Here is a 12,248-nt window from a genome sequence, read left to right as displayed (position 1 = left end):
TTCGTTTCTTGTTGGGCTTTCTTCTTGTGTTGCTATTCTAGTGGATGTTTCTGGTCTTTATCTTCCTACCATTTATCATTTGTACTTGTAATTTCTTAGAACTCATGGGTTCCTCTGGTTTCCTGGAAAAACCTTCGGGTCTTGCGTCACGGCCTGAGCATCTTCTCTGTTTGGATATTATTAATAGCCGTGTTTTGCTTGTGGTTTCTGATTTTTCAAGGGGCTTGTTTATTGCCTGTTTTTTTTTGTAGTCATTTTTCCTGAGATGGTGTGTGGGGGGACTGAGGTATCAGCCCTGGGCTCTTTACTGGGACCCTCGGTTCCTCATCCTGGGGTCCCCCGTCTGAAGTGTGAGTCTTGAGGGGCTGCGTTCTGGCTCAGGTAGAAGGTTCACTGACTCTGCCCTCAGGTTCCCTCCAGTCCCTCTTCCAGGACTGGGGGGTGCCCGCTTGGGTGGGTCCATCTGGGAGCCGAGGGTCTCCAGTGCAATGCCACGTGGACTTGTGCCTGCGTGTTCCTGGTTCTTCCTGCCGCTGCTGGGAGGGTGCTGGTACCACCTCCTCGTCACCCCCTAGGGCTCTGGCGTCCTAATCGCGTGGTCTCTCAGCACCCACTGCTGGCACACCGTTCACCTTCCTGGGTTTGCCAAGTCTGCCTGCTTTTCAGTGTCAGGCTGCCGCTGTGTTTGTCTTTGGGGAAGTGTGTGTTGAGTCCTTCTCTGTTGCTCTCTGCCCCTTTTTTAAGGGCACGTCCTTGAGATAGAGAGCGTGCGTGTGTGTGTGTATCTGCGTCTGTGTGTGTCTGTGTGTTTCTGTTTGTGTGTATATGTGTCCATGTGTGTTTGTATGTGTTGTCTGTGTGTGTGTATCTGCGTCTGTGTGTGTCTGTGTGTTGTCTGTGTGTTTCTGTTTGTGTGTGTATGTGTCTGTGTGTGTTTGTATGTGTTGTCTGTGTGTATATCTGCGTCTGTGTGTGTCTGTGTGTCCATGTGTGTTTGTATGTGTTGTTTGTGTGTGTATCTGTGTCTGTGTGTGTCTGTGTGTTGTCTGTGTGTTTCTGTTTGTGTGTATATGTCCATGTGTGTTTGTATGTGTTGTCTGTGTGTGTCTGTGTTGTCTGTGTGTTTCTGTGTGTGTGTATGTGTCCATGAGTGTTTGTATGTGTTGTCTGTGTATCTGCGTCTGTGTTGTCTGTGTGTTTCTGTATGTGTGTGTATGTGTCCATGTGTGTTTGTATGTGTTGTCTGTGTGTATATCTGCATCTGTGTGTGTCTGTGTGTTTGTGTGTTTCTGTATGTGTGTGTGTGTCCATGTGTGTTTGTATGTGTTGTCTGTGTGTATGCGTCTGTGTGTGTCTGTGTGTTTCTGTGTGTGTGTGTATGTGTCCATGTGTGTTTGTATGTGTTGTCTGTGTGTGTGTTTCAGTACACATAGCTCAGGTTTTTACATGCTTTCAGTTATTCCTTGAAAAATCATTTTGAAGCGTGTTATTTCTCATTTTGTGATTATTCAGGGTCAGTGAGAACTTTCTCGCAGCACCCACGGCTGCAGCAGGCAGGTAGAACTTCTGTGTCCCTGAACCCTCCCTGGGCCCTGGCCACTGTCCCTCAGCCCTATGCTGGAGTCGTGTTGGTGGATTGGTGTCGCATGAGGGTTCATTGGACTGAGGTTGCATCTGCTCCTTGACTAAGAGGAGATCCTTTCAGTCAAAGAGATTGGCTGGTACAAGGATGGAGCTGAGAGATGACAGAGCCCCTGACGACCCAGCTCCTCTGCGTAGCTGCCAGGCGTGTGTTCTGCCCTGCCCAGAGTCTACAGGGGGCACCTGGAGCCCCAGGGGCAGTCACAGCCCCAAGGCCGTGGCTCTGTTGCTCGGGTCAGTCCATGTTCTTTTAAGGCCTTCAGTAGGTGCACGGGGCCTGCCCGCGTTACCGGCACAGCTGCTTTTTTGGGAGTCTGCCAATTTCGATTTAATCTCTTGACACACAGTATCACAGACACGTGCAGAGTAGTGCTTGACGACTGGGCCTCGTGGCCCCACTGCATGGACACTAATGTGACCATCCTGGCCTCCGGGAGGCACATGCCCTGGTGAGCTGGGACTGGCCCTCTGCCCTCCAGCCTGTGGGGTTCTGGAGCCCTCCCCATGGTGCCTCTGTCCTGGTTTCCCCTGCCCTGGCTCACTGCCGAGAGGTGTCCTTGGGCTGGACCCTGAGGGCGTCTGCAGAGGGAGGCGTGGGGACAGCACAGAGCACTGGGCCCCAGCCCTGGGTGAGGGCGACGTGGTCCTGGAGGGGAGGGTTACATTGTGGCTTTCCCTGCTTCCCGGAGTGTCATCCTGCTCCACTCACAGACAAAACAAGCACTGTGGAGAAGGAGCATCTTCGTCTGTGCCCAGCTGAGCTTCCGCCTTGCCGCCTGGCATTGGCACTGGTATTGTGTGTGCGGAGATGGCCTAGAGAGATGGGAGGCGGCGGCCTAGAGAGATGGGAGGCGGCTGCCAAGGCACGTGATTACCCACCGCATGGACTCAGAGCCCCTGTGTTTGCTGTCGACTCCTGCTGGGAAATGAGCCGGGCACCCAGCGATGGGCCTGTCCCTTCTTCTAGAAATGGAGTAGGTGACCCAAAGACAGGCTGAGCCAGAGAAACAGAGTTCCACCCAGGGTGCCGGCATCTGACCCAGCACCTGGGCCCCTTCAGTGCTCCCTGACCACTGCGGCCCTGATCCTGCGGTGAGGAAGAGCCCGCCCTGTGTTGCCCACTCTGGTGGGACAGGCCCTCCCACGTTCACCTGCCTGGTCCTGTGCTGCCACGTCTCTCTCCTGCTCAGCAGCTGCCTCCCAGGAGCAGCCCACCACCACGCCAGCCCACCACCACGCCAGCCCACCACTCATCCCACCACCTGTCCTGGCCACCGCAGGCCCCACCGCTGGCCAGGCGTGCTGTCAGCTGGTCCTCTGCGCCCCATCCTTGTGTGCAGAGAGCAAAGTGAGGCCCTGCGCCTGCCTGCATTCGTGCCGGTTCCTTCCTAGTGATGGTGCTCAGAGCCCTTTCCCACCAGGCAGGAGGACTGAAGTTGTCAGCCTGGCGGGACTGCAGGTCACAGTGTCCGAGACCACCTGGACTTTGCCGACACCGCTCCCTCCAAGCGTGGGCAGCTTTGGTGCCTTCCCCAGGCCCACAGGCAGGGCTCCCAGCCTCCAGGACCCGCAAGAAACAGAACAGACACAAGAAAAAGACAAATCTGACTCAGGATTTTGAAAAGCAGGTCAGAAAAACAATGTAGACTTTGTTTTTAGGTATAATTATTTTTTCCAGCTGTACTGAGGTACTGCTGACAGCAGCTGCGTGTGTTTGAGGCGTGTGGGTCGGCGATGCCGTTTGTACCCAGCAGTCGTGTCCGTGAACACGTCTCTCGCCTCACATACCTGTCATTTTGTTTGGTTTTCTTTTTCTCCTTGAGAATGTTGAGAACACCTAAGATATGTGTTCTTGGCAGATTTCAAGTGTACTCTTAGTACAGAGAGCTGCACCCACTGTGTCATTGCTGCCCAGAGCTCGTTCATCCCGTAACCGAGGCTGGTGGCCTTGGCCGCCCTCTCCCCGCTTCCCCACCCGCCCCGCACCTGGCCTTGTCTCTGCTTCTGCGGGTTTGGCTCCTTTAGGTCCCACGTGTCATGCACGGTTTGTCCCTGTGTCTGACGTCTTCCACTCAGCGTAACGTGCTCCAGGTCCATCCATCTTGGTGAAATGGCAGGATTTCCTTCTTTTTTATGGCTGAATAAAATTCCATGGCGTATAGACACTGTATTTTTGTGCCCAAACCCAGGTCTCGGCCACTCATTGCTTGAAAGCCAAAACTCAAGAGATGAGCTTTGTGAAAGGAAAGTTAGCTTTATTAAGGAAGGCAGCGACCTCGGGGTGGCAGACTCACTTCCAAAGACCACCTCCCCGAGTTGTGACCCCAGATCAGGGCTTTTGAAGAGAAATGAGGGGAAATGATCAAAGCATCCTTGTGAAACTTGCAGCGTCTCAGGTGGGCAGATATAATCCTGCTTTCTTGGTCAGTGCTTTGTGGCCTTCTGCAGGCGCCATCAGTCTGTTCTTACCAGGCCGGTCACCCGTTCCCAGAGCTGTGGAGTCCCAGAGCGAGTTGTTGGTTCCCAGAGTTGTTGGTTGGTGTATTTCCTTATATTTCTGTTGAAGGTCCTGTTTTCCCAAGGCATTTTTAATGAATAATCTACAGGTTAATGACCTACAGATTATTCATTAAAAATGAATGATAATCTAATCTAATAATCTAATCTTCAAGTGAAGCAATAATTACACTCAAGTAAACAAGCTTTTCTCTTACTTGGAGTCAGTACTGTTCCACTTTCTCTATGCTTTGGCCCGTGGATGGACATTTACGTGGTTTCTGTGCCTTGGCTATAGTGACGCACGCTGCAGTGAACGTGGGAGTGAAGAGTCGCTTTGAGACACTGATTTGTTTCCTTTGAGATTGTGGAGACTGAAGCAAGTCCATCATGGATGCTAACCGGCCTTGTTAACATCTGATGAACTCTAGTTCTGGGAATGCTCTGAGATCTCCACCTCACCTGTCATTCCTGGTATGAGAGCAGGTACTTACCACACACCCTGTTCTTAGGTTCACGGGGCATTCTTTTCCTGCGGGGTCTGTCCTACACATATGTCCCCTGTAGTACAGAAGCCCTGGGTCTGGGGACCATGGTGTGGGATCCGCTGCCTCATCTCACCGCTGCCTGAGACACAGACCTGCCTTCTGTCCACAAGTCACTCTTAGATGCCTCCTTCTGAGAAGCGGGGTCTGTCAGCCTCTTTCTGCAGCCTCTCAGCTTCCTCACGTCAGGGGCAGGTTTATGTAGGCCTGCCCACCATGGAACAGGTGTAACCCACAAACAGGATTGTGGACTCATGGTGGTTCTGAGACAGGAAAGGTTGCCTTGTCCCCATCATGGGGCATTCGACAGGGGAGTGGCTGGCTTCTTCAGTGCCCTCTGCTCAGACCTTTAGGGGAGCATGCAGACGGGCAGGCTGTGGGGCTCCAATCCCACCACAGCGTCTAGGGCTGGCTGTTTCCAGCTCCGGAAGCCCTGGTGGGCGTGTGCTACCATGCGGTCTTTTAGTTCAGCCATCTGTAGGTGGCTTGTGTTAACCAGCTCAATTAGATCCTCTACCCTGTTGCAAGGACAGAGGGCTGTACCCTGGGATTCTTGCCTTGTGTACCGGAGGAATCAGATCGCACGCGGGCTTGGAGAATGAGTGCAAGGTTTTATTGAGTGGAAATAGCTCTCAGCAGATGGGGGAGTGCGAAGGGTTTCCCCCTGGAGTCGGGCCACTCAGTGGCCTGGGCTCTCCTCCAACTGCCCCAGCCAAACTCCGTGTCATTCTGCTGGTTGGTGGCCTCCAGGCGTGCTGGTGCCTGTCTGTGCGTTCCTCTCGGCACCCAGCTGCCTGTGTGTCCCTCTGCTGGTGGGCTCCTCTCAACGTCTGGCCACCTGTGTATGCCTGCTAGGGTCTCAGGGTGTTTACAGGCACAGGATGGGGTGTGGCAGGCCACGGTGGTCTTGGGAAATGCATTTGGGCAGGAAAACAAAAATGCCTGTCCTCACCTTCCGTCTGTGGGGGTGGAGCCCTAGCCAGGGACCATGCCCTCCTCTCCCCAGCATTTCTGCCCCTGCCCTCACCCCTTCCCTGTCATTTAAAGGGACCACACCCTTCCCTTCCCAGCACTTCCAAAATGGTTCCTGGTTAATTTTTTGAGGAGCCTCCGTGCTGTTTTCCACAGTGGCTGGAGATGGAGATGTTTAAAGTATGTGCACCCATGCCATTGTGTGCTTGGCAGGTCACCTCGCACAACAGCACTGCGATGAGAGCTGGTGGCCGGCCCTCCTCCTTCAGGAGGCACAGGAGCACTGCAGGCCTTCGAGGGGAACACTGAGGAAATGAGGGGGTGACGGGAAAGTGAGAGGTCTAAAACCAGGACCTGCGGAGGGAATCAGAAGTGTTTTGCCTCAAGTGGAAAGCTGATCAAGACTGCCTAAAGTAACTGACGGTGGTCACATGAGACCATTTTCTCTGCAAAGCTAAACTAGATGCTTTAGTTGTGTAAACCAGAAGTAAAATCCTAAGCACCCCAGCTGACCAAATGGATCCCCTCTTGACCAAGGGGATTCCAGAGTAATACTGAAAAACTAGTTCAGACCATGGAGAGAAGGAAGGGGTCAGACATGCCTCGTTATGCCCTCCTCCTGAAGGTCTGGAGAGGAAACACTTGCCATCTGTCATCTCTGAGTGCCACCTGTGAGACCCAATCTCTGTAACGGCCTTGGCCTCCCTTTGTCTCTAGCCTGGACACTCCTTTCTGTTGATTCCAGGTTTTTAGTTTACTTTTTGAGACAGGGTCTCACTCTGTCACTTGGGCTGGAGTGCAGTGGCACGGCCACAGCTCACTCCAGCCTCCAGCTCCTGGCTCAGCCTCCCACGTAGCTGGACCACAGGCATGCACTACCACGCCCAGCTAGCTTTCTTTCTTTTTTTTGAGACCTGGGATTCCAGGTTTTTAGATGATAACTCTTAATCGAGGGTAACAGGAACGCACCGACAGGCATTGGCACGCCTGCAGGCTAACAGCCGGGCAGAGCAACGTGGAGTTTGGCTGGGGCGATTGGAGGAGAACCAGGGCCACCGAGTGGCCCAACTCCAGCAGAAAACCATCTTGTAACTAATTGCCAATCAGAAAATCTTTGAATCTACCTGTGACCTGTAAGCCCCTGCTTTGAGTTGTCCCGTGGTTCCAGACCGAACCAATATATTGATTGATGTCTTATATCCCATTAAAACGTAGAGACCCAAGCTGTAACCCAACTACCTTGGGCACATGTTCTCAGGACTCCTGAGGCTGTGTCACTGTTCGTGGTCCTCACATTTGGCTCAGAATAAATCTCTTAAAGTATTTCAGAGTTTTGCTTTATTATCAGCAGTTGTAAAGTGATAGGAAAGAAAATTTGGCTTGATAAAAGCAACACTTCTGACTACATACAGTTGTGGAAAGCCTAGGAAGTTATCACATGAGCAGTGCGTCTCTCATCTCTTCTGGAATGTGTCACGTGACTCACGTTGGTACTAAATGGACACCGGCCTAGAGGACCTTCAGTCCCCTTTCAGTTTTGAGATTCCTAGGTATGAGTATGATTTTTCTTCTTTCTTTTTCAATATCAGTTTCCTTTAAGATCTAATTTGCAAACTAGTGACCTTTAAGAAAATCCCCTGTGTATAACCAGATGCCACTTTGATACACAGACTATTTCTGGCCCTGGTCCCGGCCCCTGCCGGTTAGATCAGCTCCTGCCCGTCCTGCCAGAAGCCTCCGACCATCCTCAGCAGGGCCCTGATGGTGGTGGCTCTGCCCAGGTTTATTTCCCACATGTATTTCCAGCAAACAGTCAGTGTGCTGCCCGTCTGAAATGGGACAGGTCCTGGAGGTGATGTCCCAACCATGTGGAGAGGCTGGTGAGGGACTCATGCCCGGGGTCCTGGGGATTGCCCCTCCCACGGCGTGGTGCTGCCCAACAGCTGCTGTAGGTGTCTCCTTAGTCCGAGTTACCGCGCACAGCACCCTGGGCTGGGTGTCCCGTTCCTGCCGTGCCCCACTGTTGCTGGTTGTGCTCAGGATGTTTCTCCCTTGGCAGTGCTTCCCATGGATTGAGGCAGGAACAGACCTGCCAGGGAGCCCAAGAAGTCAGGGAAACAGTTGTTCACCTCAGTCTCACTTTTTCCAGGTTCAAGACTGTGAGCTGGGGAGCTTTCTCTGGGTGAGGGGTGTCTCTGTTGTGGAAGTTCAATTCCCATAGTCTCTGCTCGGAATCGTTCCTTTCTCTGTGGCCTCAGGGGCCAGTACATTCTCACATTTTAGTTCTGGGATATTGCTGGTGCTGTGCCTTTGTTTCTGGTTTTTGGTGGGAGGAGTGTAGCCAGCCTGTGTCTATGCCATGCTTTTGGAACCAGAAGTCTCCGCGTTCACCCCCAGACCTTCACTCTAGGGCCAGGAGTCATCACTGTAAAATAAAACGCACACGTGCTGCTCTTGAAAACAGTCTATCTAGGGTGCAGCCACGCAGGGCGCCACATCTGCCTACTGCACCAGAAATCTGATAGTCACTTAGAAGTCAGGGCAGGGAGGCCACAGAGTGCTCACTGGTCTACCTTCATGAAGTGCCAAATGCCCGGCAGCAAACTGACTGTACCTTTTGTTTTAACTTGGATCATCGTGCATTATCTTGGCTAAGAATGGCCTGTAATACATGCGGGATGTGTACTGTAAACCCTTGCTGAGGTCATGTGAGGTCTTCCTACTGATGTATGGGATGATGAAGCCGATGGCAGGTCCAGGAACTGCAGTTGTGTTAAAGCCGGGCTTGATGTGATAATGTTGAGATGTGCAGTAACTAACGTGATGAGATTTCTGTTGGTGAGAGTCGAGGTTTCACTTAACGCTGAAGCTGTCTACAGTCACAGTGGAGGGAAATGCCACATTCAGCCGGAAGTTGGTGAAAGTAGCTGTGATTTTCCCCATGTAATCTTGCCAATAATTCTAATAGGCTGGCCCACAGCAGTTAGCTTAGGCACAGCGTCACAACCACGGGAGCCATTCCTTCAAATAAGCCTTTCCCTTCTTCTCCCCAACACGCCCACCAGTTTTGTTCTCTGGAGCACCATGACTGACACAGTTGCCCCACTGGGCAGCGTGGGAAAGAAACGAATGAGCTCAGGGTGCTGCAGGAACGGCCTGGATGTTTCTGGATCTGCCCCAAAGGAAGCGCTTAGCTCTTGTAGCTGCAGGACAGAGCTTTCTGAAAACAGCATCTGGAGTCTCCTGCTGCAGGTGGCTGAATTCTAACTGCGTGACATCTGCCGTGACACTGAGAAGGAACAGGACCCTGAGAACCCAATACAGATGCGTGGCAGCAGCCTGCGGAAGCTGGGGACGTAGAGTCTCTGAAGGCCGCAGAACCTCCCTGGCCAGTAGAGGCAGCCTTTCCTCCCAGTCTAGGGAGATTGATCCTGCAAGATGAGCCGGGTTCTCCTCAGCTCCTGTCCTGACCTGTAGATGCTCAACTGGACTCCAATCCCAACAGAGCCTGGAAGACAGGGTGCAGAGTGTACCCCTGGGGAGGAGGTGCACGGCCTTCCATTCGGCACCGGCAGGAATCTGGAGCACGCGGACGAGAGCGGGTGTTGAGAGTGTGGGTGGTGGGAAGCACTCTAACACTGGGTCTGGCCGAGGCAGGGAAGGGGCCTGCTAGGCAGGGCTGCAGTTGTCACGTGCGCCTCCTACGATATGGACGGCGCAGGCATAGAACATTCCATCACTGCAGAAAGGTCTGTTAGATAGTCCCCTAGACAGTAAGTACAGGTTTTATTTTGAATCAAGACCGGATCAAGGTAGCATGGTGTGGGCAGAGTGATATTCTAGGCAGAAGGTGTGCATTTTTGCTGTCTTTCTGCTGGTTGGCTTGGAATCTGTGGACGAATGTTCTCTCCGCCCTGGTCCCCAGCATTCTCTTCTCACACTGGAGACAACAGTCCCTGTGCCTCCTGCTTCATGGAGTGCTTGTGGAAAGGTGCTATAAAATGGTAACATGCTTTACGAAGGTTAAAACTGTTTAAAAAAAAATGTATTACTCCTTAAAAATGAACTGACCCGGTTTTCCATGTTTTGTTTGCTTTTTCAGATTGTTGACAGAACTGGAATCTCCTGCTTGGTGGCCCTTTAGCTCCAAGCTTTGGAAGACACCATCAGAAACAAAGCCCAGGGAAGGCGTCTCCGTGAAACCAAGTAGTGAACCCTTTGGGAAAGAAGGGATGCTGATCCAAATTCCTGCCATTATTTCCCACAGAACAGAGTCTCACGTTAAGCCGGGGAGGCTCACTGTCCTTGTGTCTGGGTTGGAAATCCATGATTCCGGTTCTTTGCTCATGCACAGATTTGAAAGAGAAGATGTGGACGACATCAAGGTCCACTCACCTTACGAAATCAGCATCCGCCAGCGGTTTATTGGAAAGCCAGACGTGGCCTATCGTTTGATATCCGCCAAGATGCCAGAGGCTCTCCCCATTTTAGAAGTGCAGTTCAGCAAGAAGCTGGAGCTGTTAGAAGACGCCTTGGTGCTCAGAAGCCGGAGAACCTCTTCCCCCGCAGAGAAGAGCCGCTCGGTCTGGCATGCAGGTTAGTGACCGACAAGGCAGTGAGTGTGTGCACAGACTTCTAAAATTACAGCCAGACTCAGCACGCCCGTGGGAAATGCCTAACAGATGCGTCACCTAGAGCAGCTGCCGGCCTCCAGCTCGCTAGAGACAGCTCGTTTGTTTATACTTAAAAACAATTCCAGACCATTTTCCTTGTACTTGACATCTGTGAATCTGAAATCACTGAGCGTTAACCTGTGCACTCGATAGGTGCGTGGATTCCGAAGCAGGCCGGTGCCGTGCTTTGGATGCGGTTTGTCCTCACCAAAGCTCCTGTGGAAGTTTGGTCCCCAGTGTGGCAGGGCTGCGAGGTGACTGGTCACGAGGGCTCTGCCCTCTACGTGGCTTGGTGCTATTCTCGTGGCAGTGAGTGAGTGCTCCCTCCAGGAAGCCTGGATGAGTTCTGGAAATGCATTAGTTCCCGAGAGTGGAGTGTTGGGAGGCAGAATGTCCCTCCGGTTCTCTTTGCCTGTGTCCGCTTCCCACTTGAGTGACTCTGCCACAGCAGGAGAGCCCTCACCAGAAGCCAGGGCACGCTCTCGGACTTCCCAGCCCACAGAACTGTCAGCTCACTAAAGCGCCGTTCTTTGTAAATTACCGAGTCTCAGGTGCTCAGTTACGGCGATGCAGAATCTGCTACGGCACGGAAAGGGCTTTCAGAATGGGTGTGTCGGAGCAAAAGGAAGCTCCTGCTGTTGTCTCTCTCACCTCCCCTCATTTTGATGTGGGAACCAGCACCTTGTGACTGGCACCATCTCTACCTGCCCTGGTGGGGCTGTTCCCGTCACCCCTACTTTGCCCACTCCTGTTTCCCTGGGCATTTAATCTAGGTTTTCCCAGCCTGGCACCCAGACATGCTATTAGGGATTTGTGTGTGAGAACTGTGCAGCGTGCTTCCATGTGTTTGTGGTATTCTCAGGTGTGTGTGGCATGGCCACGGTGCCTTCCCACAGACTCCACTGTGGATTGTGAGTGCTCAGCTGGCCTGTCCCTGGGGCCGGGCTGAGGGGCAGACACCCTGGGTCTTGGCATGTCCGCCATGTTCGGCCCACCTCCTCCCTAGCACAGGACTGAGGCTCAGCCGCCGTTGTCCTGCCCTTCTGATGGGAGGCTGGTGGCACCTTGGTGTTAATTCTCACCTTCACCCTTTCCCTGGTTGGGAGGTGGAGCCCCTGATGCCTGTATTTGTTTTGGCCCTGCAGGTTTTGCTCTGTGGATAGCCTGTTCTGTTTCCTTCTTTTCTTGTGTGCCTTCTTCCCTCGTGGATGGCAAGACTTTCCTACGATCCTAGGTGGTCAGGCTTTAGAGGCTGCAGCCACTTCCTCTGGATCCTCTTCCTCCCTTACAGAAGTCTTTTATCTTGCCATGGCGAAATCCACTGATTTTCCCCGCCGTTTGTCTTGGAGCCCCAATTAAGAAATCCCAAGGTCATAAAAGACTCCATTTTCTAATATTAGCATTATGGCTAATACGCATGCATGTATACATAGGCACACGTGTACCAGTGCATGTGTGTTGTCATGTATGTGACGTGCGCATCCACGCTGTAACGCGTGTCTACATGTACAGCATGTAAAGCTGTGCTCTTAGGGATTTCGATTGCCAGATGTCTGTTGTAAGAGGGATTTGCTGCTCTTTTGGTTTCTCTAATTTTTCTCTTAAGACAAAGATTTCAGTTCCTGTAACCTGTTTCCCTAACATGAAAATATTTTGCTTCCTATTCTAGATGGCTTCAAGTTTCTTTTTTTTCCTTTTTTTTTTTGAGACAGAGTCTTGCTCCGTCGCCAGGCGCCAGGCTGGAGTGCAATGGTGCAACCTCGGCTCACTGCAACCTCTGCCTCCCAGGTTCAAGCAATTCTCCTGCCTCAGCCTCCCGAGTAGCTGGGACTACAGGCGTGCACCACCACACCCAGCTAATTTTTGTATTTTTAGTAGAGACGGGGGTTTCACCATGTTGCCCAGGATAGTCTCGATCTCT

General features: G+C 52.4%; 1 protein-coding gene across 3 annotated transcripts in view; it reads left to right on the top strand.

The window, feature by feature from the left end:
• Positions 1-12,248, top strand: part of SNAP47 (synaptosome associated protein 47) — a 45,077-nt gene that overhangs the window by 9,973 nt on the left and 22,856 nt on the right. For all 3 annotated transcript variants that reach the window (XM_021666940.2, XM_064383695.1, XM_021666942.2), the window contains exon 3: positions 9,757-10,250. In XM_021666940.2, the coding sequence (XP_021522615.2) occupies positions 9,757-10,250 (494 nt within the window). The remainder of the gene's footprint in view (positions 1-9,756; positions 10,251-12,248) is intronic.

The sequence above is a fragment of the Aotus nancymaae genome, unplaced genomic scaffold (genome assembly GCF_030222135.1).
Source record: "Aotus nancymaae isolate 86718 unplaced genomic scaffold, 86718_ANA_hifiasm-v0.15.2.pri h1tg000032l_0, whole genome shotgun sequence".
Taxonomy (NCBI): domain Eukaryota; kingdom Metazoa; phylum Chordata; class Mammalia; order Primates; family Aotidae; genus Aotus; species Aotus nancymaae.
Note: the sequence above shows the minus strand (reverse complement) of the source record. Positions and strands in the feature narration are given on the sequence as shown.